The 18,502-nt window shown below is 38.5% G+C and overlaps 1 protein-coding gene across 2 annotated transcripts in view; it reads right to left on the bottom strand.

Moving 5' to 3' along the window:
- The window catches only part of ripor1 (RHO family interacting cell polarization regulator 1), a 67,694-nt gene that overhangs the window by 39,501 nt on the left and 9,691 nt on the right, over positions 1-18,502 (bottom strand). The window contains exon 1 of one of the 2 annotated variants that reach the window (XM_053320020.1): positions 3,339-3,698. The exons of the other annotated variant lie outside the window; for it this stretch is intronic. Within the exon in view, the coding sequence (XP_053175995.1) occupies positions 3,339-3,357 (19 nt within the window). The 5' untranslated portion in view covers positions 3,358-3,698. Of the gene's footprint in view, positions 1-3,338; positions 3,699-18,502 lie in introns of those variants that run through there. 2 annotated transcript variants of the gene reach the window in all.

Below are 18,502 nucleotides of genomic sequence, written 5' to 3'. Positions count from 1 at the left end.
ATGAAAACGAACTGAACTAAGAGCTTTTGGTCCAAATGGACTGTTTAGTGCGCACCCTCAAAAAGGTATCAAGTAACTACTGTATACGCAGTCCTAATACAGACACACATTTCATTAGTCGAAAGCTCATTTTTGACAGAGAAATGTATAGAAGTAGAGTCTGGGTTTCAGGCACAACTTCACCTATTACAAAAGGTGCACAGAGAAGAGAAAAACAGTCGAAAATCACCAAAGCTCCATCAACACTTGTCACATAGAACAACTTAATTAATAGACTAATGTGTTTAGGTTTGTGGTCTTCATTAGGGTCACCATGGAACAACCAAAAAAAACAAAACAATTATGTGCATCCAGCCATGTATCAGCCAATGGGGTATCTACCAAAATGGGTTGGGCCATGTGACTTCAGGCCAATCATTATGCCAGACAGGCAGGGAGGCGAGGGGATATGGGTGACACCATTTTTGGACCATAAGGCGGAAAAGTGGCCGAAATCTAAACTGTGCCTACTTGATTTGTCATGTTTAGCTTACATGTATACATAAACATATATATATATGACTGCTACATTTGGGAAGAATCATCACAAATCTCGATGAATGAGCAAATTAATGTTTTTTTTCTCCATTTCCTGTAACTATGTCTTTGATGTGCAAGAAGCAACAAGGTTTTGACTATTGCATTGAAGTGATTCAAGTTTAAAGCTGATGTTGGCAAAGGGTTAGGATGAACTAGTGACATGATGAAGTGCCCTCTGGGATAAAAAAAGCTATTCTTGGTGAAATCTCACTGCCAACAACTGCAATATGAAACAAGGTGAACAATAGGCCAGTGCTTTGTATTCCTCTTGGGATCGTTTATGTTTCATCTCATGTTAATGGTTTCCTCCCCTCACAATGCCACTATTTCATTCACTGCTCGGTTATACATTCATTTCAGTTTCATAACTCAAAGCCCTTCCATCGCTCCCCTCGCCTTACTGTCTTTGGAAGACGGAAACCCAGAAGGGAGTAACATCCTGGAGGGATCAGGGGGTCAGGAAGAAGGCTAGTCCAGTGTATGGCTATACTGAGTCACTGGAATAACCCTTCAGATTTACTGTATTCTAGCTCACTTCCAGGAAGGGCCGAGGGTTTAACACATGATGGTTTTTGCCTTAATATCAGTCTGGTTTTATTGTTATGTTGCTATGATGGAACAATAATATAACTTAAACAAAAGCAGCTGTTGTGTTTACTTTGACTGACTACTTGTTTTTAGCAAATTAAACAGTTCTTTTTCATAGTGCTCTAACATGTGGCTGCCTGGACGGAAGGAAAATACTCCAAAATCTTAAGTCTGGACCTGGGGAGTCTGGATTAGCCTAAAGACTGGAAGCATTCTGTCTCTGGCCAAAGTTCAAATAAACACCAGCCAACTCTGCTCAAGCTTACTAATTAATACGATAGATCTTGTTTGCTTTCATTGGTGCACACGAAGAAATGTCCAAACAACAACTGGTGGTATAAAGGAAATGTGTGCAGCATCTCTGCCTGATACTGTCAGTTAGGTTTTGCTTTTGGTTTCTAACAATTATGGTATCACTGTGCTTGTACAAACACACTGTGATGACTTCCAGGAAGCTGTAAACACTCACTGCATCCAGCTGTTGTCCACCAAGAAACAGCCACAGTATCCAACTCCACTTAAAACCTACAAACTGTGGTTTATACATTCCTGTCTGTTTAGGGATAAACACATTTATAACTAGTCACACTGCACAAGCTGCTTTGTAGAGATACGTTGTTACTAATACTTGTTGACTAATAAACCAGCTCATATAGGAGCCGTTCAGTTCATATGGGATATGATACATCTGACCTTCCACTTGATCAACATGCTGTTTAATGCAGGATCCACTCATTAACCATCATCATTACAAACTTTCACTACATATGCATCATTCAACTGTGAAGATTTAGTTACATATAACTAACTATCAAGTGTAAAGACTAATAACCAAACAAAGTTATTAGATGACCTTATTCTTCATTACATACAGTAAATACTTCCAACACACATATGTCCATGTATCTCCATGTATACATATATAAACAAAACAGAGTCATACCTACACTGACACAGGACTTCAGTTAAATATATGACTTGGCTTCATGTATTTGTTAGTGTTACAGCTCAGCTGATGCTGTAGTGACTTCCTGTTTACATAGACAGATGTTTCCTACCAAATCCTTCATACATTCACACATCAAAAAGGTACTAAAGGCACATTGTAATGGTGCAGTCTGATTCAGTACATCACTAGTTTCAGTGAGCTAGTGAATATTTAGAATATTTATTTACTTGTTGAGAACTTTACACACCAACTTAGTGGTGCAATATTTGTCCTCATCTTAACTGTCTCACACAATTACACTGCAATTTTGTTACATATTTATTGAGTTTTTATGCTTTTTAATTTTAATGTATCTATCTATAGCTGCTGTAACTCCATCCTGACCTTTAGAGACCCTTTATGACTAATCTGCTTTTTTTAAGTATATTTGAACATACTTTATTAATAAGAATGCTGACTTTGTTGTTGTTGTTGCTATTTTGGACACTCCCTACTGTGTACTTGTTGTCATGGGAACTTTGGCTAAATATTCATTACGCAGCATTAATTCCATCAGGATTAACATTATCATGCTACACACACACACACACACACACACACACACACACACACACACACACACACACACACACACACACACACACACACGGAAATAACTGAAACTAAAATATCACCATAGTTTAGTTCATGTCTAAAAATTAGACTTTAAGTTATGATGATGAATCTACAATATTTAAGACAGAGGACTTGAGTAGATGTATAGATCTGATCTAGCAGATAATAACTGTGTTGTTTAATAAGAGAGAAGAGAGAAAACACACAGAACCCAACTATCATTACACAAGAGCTGGTGTGGCAGAGTGGCATTGTCCTTTAAGACTAGACTGAGCTGAGGAATCTATTCATTATATTGGGGGAAGCTTCTTTTGACACTGCACACCAATTCAATGAAGTGATGAAAAGTGTGAAAAAACACGTTGAGACTACACTGGATGTTGCTGTGTTTAAATCAAACCATTATAACTCACATGCTGCTCTCTCTCTCTCTCTCTCTCTCTCTCTCTCTCTCTCTCTCTCCCTCTTTCTTTCTCTCTCTCTCTCTCTTTCTTTCTCTCTCTCTCACTATCTCTGGACATTAACTCACAACAAGTCAGAAACCTGTTAACCACCCTGTCAAACACAGAGTTAATGATTAGAGATGCTGCAGCACACAGGCTCATACCTCCATATCCACTGTACATGGTAGCTGTGGTGGTTGATGACCAGTCTTCCCAACAACGGATCCACCCAATTCCAGAAAGTAGCGCCCAGATCCTCGCTCCGACTGGAGTGGTACACACTTGCTGAGTTTCTTCGCTTTTTGGAAACTATTTTTTTTTTCTTTTTTTCTTAATTTATTCTGTCAGGTGGGAGTAACTGTATCTGTTTCCTCTTAGTTTGCGTCGCTTCTCTATCCCAGCCTATTTCCCTTTTTCTCTTCCCCCATCTCCGCTGTCACAGTTGTTAATCCCTCGTCTACTCGCCTACTGATCCCCTTTCTCTCTCTCTCTCCCTCTCTCTCTTTTGCCACACTGATAAGAAGAAGAAGACGAGGAGGAGTGGGAAGAGGGAGGGAGGGAGGGAGGGAGGAAAAAGGAAAAAGCAAGGCGGGCCTCCCACCTCTTCCCTGCTGACATCACCCGTTTTTCCTGCCCCTCCTTCTTCCAGTTGAACATATTGTTTCAGACCGACCACACACACACACACACACACACACCCCTAATTCTTTACCCAACATCCTCCCACTGTGCTATCAATATCTATAAATTCCATTAATTACTAACTATAAAAAGGTACCACTTCATTTTTAAAAAAAGGTCATGTGAGTGCCCGCGATGGGAAAAAGGTTGTTCTAATTTATGAATAAACGTGCACACAAAGCTCAGCTCTTCATTGTTTTAAAAGATTGAATGAGTCACATTATTTAGGAGAATGGACTTTGGAGGACTTGGAAAAAGCCTGAACAGTAGGAGTCTTATTTAAAGCACAGTGACCATATCCTGTTTGATTTATTTTGTGGAAAAAAGAAATTCACAATCACTATTTTATGATTGAGGAGAACATTTTTTAGAATATGACGAATACATGTTGGAATACTGATTTTTAAACCCAGTACATTTGTACATACTTGTACATTTGCATATATAAAAATGCATATCATCTGCACAAAACTTCAAAAAAAATTATGATGAATGATTAGGAAAAGTCCAGCTAAAATATGGTGTTTTTACAGCTCCCAAATGTAAACAAATTTGGCGCTGAACAGTATGTAAGCGTTGAGCAGAGGATTAAAAACAGGGTCCTCCAGCATTGATTTATGTCCAAGGCAACGTTATCTTAGTTGGCCAAATTTGTAAAAGCGCACATTCCTTATTACATTTAGCATTTTTCCACTGCAGGACTAAGTTGACTAAATGTATCTATTGTCAAGGGTTGTACATGTGCGATGCTGCTCAGGAGGTGACACTAAATGCAGCTTGATGGCGAGATGTGTTGACAATGATGTTTGGACTGACTGTATTCTAGGTTGAGGTGGGTTGGTCTGTGCCACTGACAAAGACAGGATCAAGCAGATATCCAGGATCTGGGAGGCTGGCTGGAATGACCACAGCCAGGACAATGGGCTACAGTGGGCTCTGTATCATGAGTGCCTGCCTAAGATGTTGTGTAGGATTAAGGAGGATGAGGGAGGATCCATTGCAGGTGGCCAGTGTGAATGAAGTGGCAGGTCTGAAAGGTATTCTGCCTTTTTTTTAATCCCACAGAGGATGTTTAAGTAGTAGTTGTTTCTAACCTATGCTTTACCTTGTAGGTATTTTGGTAGTCAGAGTTTGTAGCAGCCGATAACATAATAATAACCAAAAACACAATCATTATGTAATAAGATCATAACATAACTTCCCAGTAACGTAATAAAATTCCTGATCCAATAACATACATTTTTTGCCAAGTGTGACACTTCCTATTCATTAAATCAAACTTAAATAAAGTGATATCAGTATATTATAACATTATCGGCTCCAGGATTTTTTTTATTACCAGGCCAATAATGGCAAATGTCACGTCACAACAACACAACAACAACAGCTACCATTTTATTACTGTAACTATCTGAAGAAGAATAGAGTGAGCTTGTTGGATGAACCATGATATGTAGGCCAGCAGTGTTTGTTGAGAGGACGACATTCAGGAGGAGCAGTTAAAAAAAAGAAAGAAAGTGGACCAGCATCTGGCAGAAATGAGGACAGTGCAGAGAAAATGAAATGATGAAACAAAGCGCCCATGAAACACAACATCCCTGATTGGAGTCCGGCTAGGAATCTTGGTCACACCTCTCTCTCCTTCATTCCCTGCCATCTCTCTACTGGTGCTATTTAATAAAAGCCATAAACCGCCAACAAAAGATACTAGTATAATAGCAGTTATATAGTAAATATAACAAGTGATTAATAACAACATGGTTTGACATTTGTGACTCCAGAACAACACATTGTCCCTGCTGTTAGTAATCAGCAGGACATTATTTGTATGTGCTTTCCAAACTGTTACTGATCACTTTGTTAAGGTTAGACAAACATTTGGTGTGGGGTTAAAGTTAATACATTTTTAAAGTTCGGTCACCTTTGTCGTCGTGGCTACAATAAAAGCCACAGGTTTAAGGTTAGAGGACGATTGTAGTACACTTTAGAAACAGGAAATGAACAGCAGGGGTTGGGTTATACTATTGACTGTTTATAAATATGGACAGTATGACAGCTCCCAAAATTGAAGTCAAAGCATCCTGATCGCCCCCTGGTGGCTGGCTGAAGTACAGGTCATAAAACCTGCTGCCTCCATGTTAGCACGTGGGACATGAACTAAACTAAAGAATACAGTACATGGGATCTAAATGGTTACTTTCTAGTCGGAAAAAATATAAAAACTTCATTAAGTCATATATTAACAGTCTTGAACATCAACATCTGTTGCTTGGTGTGAAATGTATTCTGGTATATTTAGCTTTGACCACCTTTGGCTGACCAATGGTGTAACTTCATCACTCAGTCACCGACAGACATTTGTGTTCATAAGGCTGGCCCAACTGTTGTGGTCTAGCCAAAAACTATAAAGTGGTTCCAGGTGCCGGACGTGTTTGGGGCCATTGACCTGATGCCACCATTGCTCCGGATTCTCTGTCTCTGTAGAAACTTGTACCTCATGTTCATGAAGAATATCTATAAACTACACTGTTGTCTGTCTCACAATCTCTTCTTTCACCCGCCTACCTATTACGCTCTCTTCCTTTACGGTGACGTGTAAAAGCAGAATGTCCCAGTTTGTAAAATAGAGTAGAAACACAAGACAGAACCTAATTCACAAGCCTTAAAGGCCCATTTATGCTCAACGTACGTACGTAAATGTATCTGTCCTTTTCAAACGATGTTACCGTCACTGCTCACATACTTCCATGCGTCCTTTACATTGGCATGGATGTTAACCGATATATCCACCAGGGGGCAGCGCAGAGTCAAAAGTTTATGACAACAACAAACTCAAAAACAAACATGGTGACTGTGGAGGAGATATTGATAATGTTCCTCTTGCATAAAAGACAAAAACAATATGTTTAAAGTTTCTAACCAACTCACACAACCTTTCCTCAAAAAGTTCCGCCATTGTTATTTCTTCTTCGTGTCTCACAAGAGCTACGTATCGGGTAGTGACAGCAACACTGCCCCCCCATGGTTTCCGGTGGTACTGCTCTGTTTGCTCCGTATCCGTAAGCTTTATGGAAACGTGCAGAAATACAGACGAAATGACCGCAGAGCACGGACAGAAGGCTGCGTCTGTATCCGGATCTGTATTTAACATTGAGCATAAATGGGCCTTACAAGGTTATTAAAGGATTCCCACAAAACTATACCCAACCTACACACAGTACATGTCACAGCTAAAGTCAACATCATTTTGTAATATGTTTTCCTACTTGCAGTATTTTCTAGCTTGGATCTTGGTCTAATTCCAGGAACCCAACATTACTCCATTACTGTGGACAAAAAGACCTCCAGTCCACTGTGGACAGCTCAGTATCTCTCAAGAGCAGGACAGCAGCTGCTATTTAACACACAAACATGTTCAAGGGTTATCTCTTCATCTCACAACGAGACACACACACATACACACACACTCCCTATCATACCAACACACACCCACACACACGACAAGAGGATGTAATTAGGTTTTATTTGACACACAACAACAGAGAGAACACTGAAAGAGATTGAGACATAGGGGCTGCCATACATCATTCACAACTTTAAAGCTGCTAAAAAAAAAAAAAGTCATGTAACATCTGTGTCCAAGTGTTAAGATCAAGTTGAGCATTACAGGCATCATACTAAAGACTTAAGTGGTGTGCCTTTGACAGAGTAAGACCATCCTAAAAATAAAGTCGAAGCTACACAGGAAGGAAAAACAATGTCCAGGAGTGGCTGAGTAAGAGTCTAGATTAAATCCAAAACAGAATGTATTCCCCATCAAAACTTGGCAGAAGCAGTTTTCTAGAAGAATGAGGGAAAACTGCAATGACATGATTTGAACGTCTACTTCAAGTGTAGCTTCGGTATCAATGTGACTGCTTTTAGAGTCTATGAAATGTGGTCTTGAGCTTCCTTGAAAATGTGCTACTTCCTGGGAACAACAGTGGTGACCTCATGCTGCATTACTGAGCTTACCAGCCTGTCCATCTGTGTGAGGTGCCAAGTTAATCACCAAGCATTCATTCATTGTTACCATCAGAACATAATGCTGCTGCTACCACTGTGATACACATGAAGATTTATATTCTCATCAAGTGATGTTTGTTTGATAAAGGTTGAACACCACTGTCAATTTTTAGGTATTTTTTACAATCTCACCTTTCTATACTGTACCTACTGAATTCAAACATCTGAACAGATACTTAAATAATGCACTAATGTCTCATATTCCAAACCAACATAAAGGAAACACTTGACATTAAAGTAGCTATAATCAATATTTTTATAATACTTCTAATTTATTTATTTTAAAATGTTGTATTTTACTTTATTTTATAAATTCTATTTATTCTATATTTTAGCTAGTTCTGTCATGATAACTACTTTTATTGGACGATATATTGTCTCAGAAATAATCACAATAAACAATATTATTGTCATTTGAGGATTATTTTCTACCTAAAAAAAAAAATTCTCTAAAAATGTAATATAGGGAAGTATCGGTATCAGGTTTTTATAACTGATGTTTGTTCTGTTGGCTTCAGCATTTCCGAGCCTGCATGAACGCAGCATGGGACGTTTACGTTTTCCATAACTTAAGTTGAAGTTGTTCTCTTATTTTGCACAGACAGTGTTTACATTTGGAAAACCATGTTGCATTTATGTTTGCATCCAGTGGGGCATCACAATAAAATTAGGTATAATGTGTTAATTCCACAATAGGAGATATGTTATGTTGTTACAGTTTTGGTATAAAAAACCTGTACATATCGGTATCGAGTGATATTGGTATCAGAAATTAAGAGTTGGGGAATATCAGTCGGTATCAAGCATCCCTAGTCTCCACTCAGGACGTACACAATGAGGAATGGAGGACACTACTTGTTTAGCCAATGTGACATGAATAGTCTCTCTCTAATGATCAAGGTCATGTATCATATGATAAGTCCATATATAGACATGATGATGTGGATAAGTTATTGTATGATACGTCAATAACTTTTACTACATACTATTTTAACTATATATACTGTTATTACTATTTTTATTTTCCATATTTTATTACATTAATGTTTTTCATTTTTAGTTTTCTTCTTTTTCAAACATTGTTTTATGCTCCTTTTAGGGCCTTTTAATGTGAAACACTTGATGTGTGTAAGTTCTTTTAAAGCACTTTGAGCTGCATTTCTAGTATGAAAGGTATAAAGCAGCTAAAGAGTAGATACTTCCCTCATGAGTTGCTAGAGAGCTAAAACAGAACTAAAAGAGAGTGAATACTGGTCTTACATTCAGCAGGTGGACAGAAACATTACTCCGCGCGCGCGAACACACACACACACACACACACACACACACACACACACACACACACACACACACACACACACACACACACACACACACACACACACACACACACACACACACACACACACACACACACACACACACTGCTTTAAAGTAAACTCTCCTCCACTCACTCAGTCAACATAATTCATTTTTCTGGTTAGTCATCTGTACATACTGCTCAGCTCTCACACATACCGCTGATATGAAGCTACATTCCTTTCATTCCCTCCATACCTCTGAGACCCTGACTGACCAGGTATACTCTTTAACTTTCTCTACATCCTCCTCCACCATTCACTTTCTTCTTCTTTCATTTGTTGTCGATCCTAAAGGGGACGTAGCATACTCTGTGATTTTCTGTTATTTCCATACTGTAATAATGTTAAACATAGTCAACGACCAAAAACTTGAGGTGAATGTATAGAAACGGCGCAGGTTTCAGCCTTCTCTGAACTCATCATTTCAACGTTACCTCTACTTCTTCCTCATGATGATGTCAGATCACCTGCACATGCCCACAAACATCCACAGACTTAAATATGAGAAGTTTCCATTTGAAGTTAAGAACGAGAAAAAGTAGTGAAATCCTGCTACAATCATTTCATTATGTAGCCTCTCTATTCAGCATCCAGAAGCTGGCTAATCAGAACAGAGCAGGCTCATCTGAAGATGGGCCTTAAAGAGACAGGAGCTAAAACGGCCTGTTTCAGACAGAGGCTGAACTGAGGGGCTGCATAAAGAGCCAGTAGAAGACAAACAAGGATATTTAAACTGGAAATCATGCAAAGATATTCCAGTAGAAACCCCGAAATACGTCTCCTTTGAAGCTCTACTATACTGAGATGTTTTTCTACCCCTAACCCTAACCCAGAAGAATTAAGGAAAGCAAACGGTAAACAGGTAAAATATCATATTAGATTTGATATATTTTACATTACAGCTAAGCATTAGCATACTATACGTTTAAAGATGTATTTCCTACCTTCCAGGCAGCTATCCGTTATCTGTTAAAATCAGCTTACTGAGCGATCCCTACAGATGACCAGTACATCACAGTACAGTTATGTTTCTGCTTCACAGTATCATCATGTGGTGACTTGTTTTTTTAGACCTCCCTCTGCTGGTGTGTTCAAGGTCCTCCTCCTAACACACCGCTATTTACAATCCAGGAAACAACTACATGTCCATCCTCCTCTTTACAACAGACGCATGTGCTATTGTTTGTTTTATAGGTTTGACATATGGGCACAGTAACTCATAGAAAAACTATTTAAAGTTAAAACATTTGGATTTTTTAAAGGCAACACCAGAGATATTTAAATGTGACAATGACTTTCACTTCACAGCTTTCTGCTTATCTTAGCTTTGATAGTTAAAGTGTCAAAGCTGATTTTGTTTTTTCCATTTTGGACCATTGCAGACTAGACAGTACCTACTATACATGCTGGCAACAGAGAGAGAGGGAGAGGGACGAGGGCGGGGGAGGCACATTGTGGTGATATGGGAGGGTTTCATAAACAGAACAGAAGAATCCAGAGAGCTTGACTGTAAAGATTCATGGAGGCTGGTACAGCTTGAGACTGAGACAAAACAGAAACACTGTCCAAACCAAACCAAACCTATTACACACCAGGGTTATTAGAGTTTTGACATTTCCATTAGTTATTTCATTTTTCAGTTTGCTTTTTTATTTCAGTTTAGTTAGTGTTTAAGTTTAAGTGATGCAGTACTTTTAATTTAGTATTAGTCTTAGTTTGAGTGTTTCAGGGATTAGGAGGAAAGCCTTGATTAGTAGAAGCTGTAAAGGAAAACTAAGATGATTTTATCTGCAATTCAGTTTAGTTTGAGTTCGTTTTTTTTTTTTTTTTTACAACTCTTTTTTAAATGATTATTTCAGTTAACTTAATAATTTTTTCATTGCTACTTTTAGCCTAATTTTAACTTAACTACACGTTATCCTCAGAAACACTGAATTAGACAGTATATAACTGCCAACATCTGACCAATATTGTTACTTCAATCACAATTATTATAAAATAATTTCTTAAATCATAAACATTTTTTTCTCTGCATTTAAAAACAATCAATGCAACTGTGTGATGTAACCCTTACATAGTGTTCAGGGTCAAATTTCACCAATTTTTACATTGAAGAGCTGTAAAAACACCATATACACATTTCTTTTAGCTGGGCTTTTCCTAATGTGATCTGCAGTATACAAAAATGGAAATAAAATGCATAATTTTTTAATTTTTGTGCAGCTGATGCATATTTTTATATATGCACTTGTACACCTGTTTATTTAAATAAAAATATCAACATTCAAACATGTTATTGTATTCATCATATTGTATCAAATGTTCACCTGGACCATTAAATGATTGTGAATGTGTTTTTCCATTTGATTAATCAAACTGAAGAATTTATCACACATTTATTGATGACTGATGGGGAATTTATGAATATGAATTGGTGTGACTAATTATGAGTCAGAATATGAACAGTATGTAAGGGTTAATTGTAAATCTTAGATTCTTTTTCTGGAGGTTAGACTGAGAGTTCAGTTTGTATTTAAATACTGTAAAGTTGTTTGTTTTGTTTTGTTTTTGGAGAAGTGTTTTGTTCACTATTTGTAACGATTATATTTGACCATACTTACTAATGTTTCTCATAGTCAATGTTTCTCAGTCAGTGTGATGCTGCTGTTTACAGGACTAAACGTTAGCTGCTTGAGCTAACATTAGCTTCACAGACTGTCAGGATGAGATGCTTCACAGTCCTGAATCCTGGAGGCTCACATTCACAGCTTAAAACAATAATATGCATTTTTACCATTTACAGCAGTTTACCATTATTCAGTCATTCTATCAACAAATACTTAACTAGTCAGCTGCTAACTAGCTAACTAGCTGTCTGAAAATGAGACTCAACTGAAGCTAGTTGTTTTTCTTGGCAGACTCAGCACTGATAGGACAGTTTAGTCTCTATCTCAGACATCAGGATGATACAGTGTGTTAGTTCTTACTAAAGGAGTCTATCTCTAACCTGGGTATGTCATGTAAAGATTGCATCAAGCAGAATTTCATCTTGTATTTTCATCTAGCAGAACAGTTGAGTAATTCTTTTGCCTCATACAGCAACAGCTCTTGTGATTTTAAGATTGCACACTGGATTTAAACTGATTCAAGTTCAACCCTAGTCTTAAAAATATATTGTATAAAGAAATGACAAATATGATGATTTTGTTTGACTTCATGTATATCTGTCCCTAAACTTTAGGCCCTTTGTGTTAAAAGGATGATTATCTCCCACACAGTTCTTTGTAAACCTTGTCAAATTAAAGCTGATACTTGGTTACTTTACTGAATTTTCTGTTACTTTATTTCAAAATGAATGTGCTGAAGAACAAAATAAGCACAACTGTCCAGATCCATCCTTACTGTCTGGACTGCACATAGTGGGGGATGTTTGCTTGTCTTATACGCTTAATCCTGATGTGGTTTCTGTTTCTTTGTCTAACCCTAACCTCCATCCAGACCCCACCTTTTGTGCCCAAACTTGAATTTACTGACACAATGATAATGACAAGTACTAATAATATTTCAAGCTGCTGTTAAGTGATGTTTGTCGTATGTCTTCTGTTTCTTCTGCTTGGGCTGGCTCCTGAATTGGGTGAAATAAAGGTTGAACTCAGCCTTTCTATCTGGGTGTCTGTGTGACCTGATTTTTTTCAAATTATTTTTAACTTCATCCAGGGAATGTTAATAGAGCTCCACTGCCCTGCTTCATATATTTAGAATGTCACACTTCTACACTGGGAGCAGCCCAGGTCACATACAGTCATTTAAAGGAGGAGAAGCAATTAAATTCACAGTGCCTTGCTCATTAGGTGGGGAGTGGATCATAATATTATGTTTAATACCATTCACACTGTGACTATGCTTAGAAGCTCAAGTTTGCTGTATGTCCTATCTCTATTGGCGAAGGTTTATCAGCAGTTAACAATGCATGGCCCCAGCTGGCACTGTCTCATCTACTGCATGGCCAAAGAGGATTTAAGTGGCCAAAGTGTCTCCACACACTGACATCTTGTTATCTGGTTTATTAGCAACAGCACTTTACATGAAAGGTTGGTTCAGCAGTTCATGTTTAAAAAGAAAATAAAGATAGCGACTAAGCTTCTGGGTTACTTAATAGTAGGGATGTCCCGATATGACTTTTTCACTTCCGATACGATACCGATATTGTAGCCTTGAGTATTGGCCGATACCGATATCAATACGATACGATATAGGCACGAATCATACATATATTTATTCCTTATTTTGTTGTGTGGAATGTTAGAAAAGGCTTGATAAAGTGATGTTACTGTTACTGTTACTGATGTTGTAGTGATATAACAGAAAACAATAGTCAGCAACAGTAGGTATAGGAAAAACTGACCCATTTATTATTAACCAATTGGTTACATAAATTTTAACCTTCAACATAAGAGTATTACCTCAACAAATCCAATAAAAACAAAATGTTATATTTAAAGTGCAAAATAACCACTGGTTACCAACATCATTATACAATTGAATAGAATAAATTAAATTTTAAAGTGCAAACAATTCAAGTTCACTCCAGTTATTTTTTTTACTGTCAGCATATGTTGGAAACAACTGTGGGCAGGGACAAAAACAACAACAACAACACAATATTGTCCACTGTCCAACTGCTCTAAGTTAAGAGTTCACACAGCTCCAGTTTCACTGACTGACTGTGCCCAAAACAATGTAGTAATTACTCTTAGTCTTCAACGAAGAATAGAGTGTAAACACAATAAACATATCACTCTAATAACAAGAGCATAAAACAAATAATAATCAGTCAGTGCTGACTACCCGAAATTTTCACGCGAAAATCCTCATGTTCTTTTTTGTGGTGTTTTTTCAAATGTGCGATGAGGTTGGTTGTATTGAACCTTTCCGGTTCTGTCCCTCCACGGGACACTTGCGCCTGACAAATGTTGCATTTAGCTGCAACGTCTTTGTCCGAGTTTACAGTAAAATACTTCCACACAGCCGACATCACTACACCTTGCTGCAGGCACACACGTTGTCGTTGTTGTGATCACGTGGGCTGTGCATGCTGGATCAGAGACGCTCTTCTTCCGCGGCCGGCACCAACGTTAATTAAGGGGCATAACCGCTACCTACTGTGTTGGAGTGTGATCAAACCAGAGTCACCTATTATTATAGAAGTGCTGGAGCGGTAAATGGACAGCTTATATCGGAGCGTTTATATCGGAGTTTTTAGATTCAGTCCGATAAAATCCGATATTCACTTTTTTGGCTGATATCGGACTGATTTCCGATATCAATATCGGATCGGGACATCCCTACTTAATAGTGTTTTTTCATTACCGACCTATAACCTGCAGCTTCCCATAACTTGAACCTTTGAGAAGGAACAAGTGGTCAGTTCAGCTTGGTTTTAATGTTAGATTTAACAAAGCTGTTCGGGTTCAGATGCATGTCATTGAGAAGGAACAAAGTACACCTCTGGTCAATATCTCCTGCCCACTGAATACTATTTTGTCTGTTATTAAAAAACTACCAAGAAGAATTGAACCAGTAATTGTTTAAACTATACTGGAACTTCCATATTTAAAGAACAAACTGCAACAAAAGTCATTCTTTTATGTTTCGATATTTGGTATGCCTGTCTTTATTTCTAATGACCGGTTGGATCCTCCTGGGCCTGGATCATAAAGTATGAGTCAAAAACAAATCTGTGGAGAGATGTTCTGTCACTTCACAGATGATTCATTTCAGTTGTTCTTTGCTGGAGGGGTTTTGTTGTCATTTCTTCCTCTTCTAAATACTATAAAAGGTGTTCTGTTGGATTCAGGTCTGGGGACATACTTGGCCAGGTCATAGTTTCAGTTCTTGCACTGTCATGTTGGAAAATTCCTCTCCTGCCAACATTCTTGACTCTGGTTGTCATCTTTTCATTCAAGTATTCAGGTAAACAAACTTGCATTCATGGTGTCCTCTATAAATGTCTCCTGTACAACTTTTGCACTGATGCAGCCCCAAATCAGCACCCTCCATCCTCCATGTGTCACAGCAGGCAATACGCAGTAGTCCTGACAAGGTGCACGCCAAACATGTGCAATGATCAGACTGCTTTTTTTGTTTGGCAAAGCTAAATCTTGCAGCTTTTTACCATTTTGTGAGCAGTGGTTTTCTTTTTGGAAGTCATCCATAGAGGTTGACTTCATGCAACGTCTGAGCAGTCACTGAAACACCAAGTTCCACAGATAATCTTGGTGCCAAGTCAGAAGCTCTTCACTAGCTGTTTTTCAATGCAAGGTTGCACAAATGGCAAATTGTGCTTGCCGTCATTTTTCAAGGAAGGCTGCACCTTCCGTTATCGCCTTCCTGTACCTCCAAATCACTGCTGCATTGGTGTTATGGCTTATGTTCGGTATCCTACTTGTATCCTCTCCCATCTTTATGAAGTCTCACAATCTGGTTTATTAGTTGTTCAGGGAATTCTTTAGATTGTAGAGCCATGTTACATTAGACAACTTGGACCAACACTGAGAAGGTTGTAGTGTTCACAGGTTCTTTTATAACCTTGTTCAGGTAATTAGTCTTGCTTTGTGTACTGCCCAGTTCTACTTGAGCTTTCTTCCTGTTAAAAGGTTGTTTTTCTTTGCCACTGTCGCCAAGTGCTGCTCATGTGGGAATGTTGGGTCTCTTTCATTTAAATTAAGGAGTACGGTCTAGACCTGCTCTATGTGTAAAGTGCCTTGAGATGACTATTGTACTTTTTAGGCCTGTAGTCCATCTAACCCATTTGTTTTTAATGACTCCACCCTCAATATAATACAATACTTGTACGACACTACAACATTGAATCACTCAACATTTTAGTGATATTGGACAGGGGTGTATTCAGTTTTATTATATACTTTAATGTATGCCACTAGAATATTAAAGTCTGAAGTTTAAAAAGGCCTTGCCATAACATAAGTCAAATGATGGCTACAGTCAGTAATAATGTATTCAGACTGAAAACAGTCCAGTGTTAAAACAATGCAAGGAGTGTGCTGTTTGAGGTTCCGGCGAGACAATGAAATACAATCCAGGAAGTCCAGTTGGAGCAACAGATTAATGAGTTTAAAGGCTTATCAGATGCCAAAACACTACACACACTGGTCTGTAACACTCAGACGGGATTTTACAATTGTGCAAAGTTATTGCAATTGTTTTATTTTTCATTGTGATGGATGTGACGTAAACAGTCGAATATGATGAATGTGGTGTCAGTCTAAACATACCATCAATGGTAAATAGACTGCACTTTTACGCCTGCTATTATTAAGCATAATATGCAAATAACCTGGGCAGGACTGGTGGACTAGTCAACCAACATGGCGTGTCTCAGATCATGGGAAGTAATGCTGTGAGTGGGCATCATTCATTCTTTGTGTGTCAAGACTTTGTGCAACTACTACTACTTGTAAACTTGTAGCTCTTGCCAGGCTTGCAGAAGATCACCCAGGGATCAACATCTGGAGTTGGGAGGTTTGGGGTGTTGGTCTGACCCATATAATCTGGCTCTGAACATATTGTATCCTGAGTGCATTTAAAACGTGCGTTAACAATGTGTCCTTGGAGATTGAGATACAGATCACTTTAAAGTTAATTTTCTTTTTTTCACAACAAAATCTGTAGTTTTCTTTGCTGAGAGGCTTTTATTTTGAAGCAGCAGCAGGAAGTGTTGATATTGCTTTAACAAGAATACAAAAAAATAATGGAAAGTCAGTTGCATTTTGCTCCTGGTCTTTATTATCACTTTGTCCCTGACTAGTACTCCCTCAGCTTGATTTTTATGCATTTAGAGTAATCCACTGTAAGTTCATTCACACAGCAGCTCAGTACTGTACAACACCAGCTGATGAAACAATGAAACTAAAATGTGTCATTGTGGTGAAGTAGAGTGAGCTTGGTAATGAGCTGACAGACTGTTCCTACTTCACTAAGCACCACATGACTCTGTGTGTGTGTGTGTGTGTGTGTGTGTGTGTGTGGACCCCTGTCAAGTGGGGACTTTCTGGTTAATCTCCAGCTGGCCAATAAGCAGCTTAACTGTCACTGGAGTGCAGCAGGCTAATTACTAGTTTGTGGACTATCTAATATGGTTCAGAGTTGCATATAACCACATTGAAAATAACTATATACTAATATTTATGTTAAAATAAGCTGGAGTATTGTTGTGTTTAGAAGTCTGGACGCTGATTATATTGATTATATTACTTCATATCTAATGTTGAGTGTAGATGTCAATGTTTGAAAAAGTGCAAGTTGCTCAATTTTAATCAGAATCACTGAATTATAAATGTGACGTTCCAATCCTCTCCTTGTGTAGCAATACAATACACAATACAGTTTACATTGTAAGTGCGGGGGCCTGTGAGCAGGTTGTGCACTGAGGGGAAACTATGTCATTAGGTTAACCCTTCATGGATACCAGTGAAGGTTAAGCTGCAGCACGGTCAGGTAAAGACACACACATACACAGAGCAGGGAACTGATGGGATGGTTTAATCAGCTCTGTGAGACACTGCAGTGATTCAAGCTAAATTAAACAATGTGAATGTCTACAGTTAATTAGAGTGATCCATCCAATCATCAGTGTGATAACTGAATCTGGACCAAAGTGGTGGATTGACCGACACTGTCATGTCTATAGCCTTACTGCTCGTCTGGCTATCACAACTTCAGTTTAAAAACACTGATATTAATACCAAACCAAGTCTGTTGTGTGCAGTGTAAACTGACAAGTAAGGATATGCCAAAATTAGACTTAGGACGCATTCGGATCTGCACCCCCCCAGCCTCCGGGTGAGGCTAGGAGGTGATTTGGGCACTTGGTAGGGATCCTCTTGGATGCCTCCCTTTAGAGGTGTTGTGGGCATGTCCAACTGGTAAGGGACCTTGGGACAGACCCTGAACACGCTGGAGGGATTATATCTCTCTCCTGGCTTTGTAACACCTTGGGTTCCCCCTAGGAGGAGCTGGTGGGCGTTGCCTTGGAGAGGGAGGTCCGAGTTTCATAACGCCTCCACAACCAGGCCCTGGTTAAGTGGTGGAAAATGGATGGATAGATGGGATAATTCGGAGCAACACTATAAGAATAAATAATGCATCATGGAGGTACAGTAGGTACCTATTGAAACTATTGTACCTTGAACTTGAGCTTG

The sequence above is a fragment of the Scomber japonicus genome, chromosome 5, assembly GCF_027409825.1.
Source record: "Scomber japonicus isolate fScoJap1 chromosome 5, fScoJap1.pri, whole genome shotgun sequence".
In the NCBI taxonomy this organism is placed as follows: Eukaryota; Metazoa; Chordata; class Actinopteri; order Scombriformes; family Scombridae; genus Scomber; species Scomber japonicus.
The sequence above is the reverse complement of the archived record's forward strand: the minus strand, read 5'-3'. Positions and strand labels throughout refer to the sequence as shown.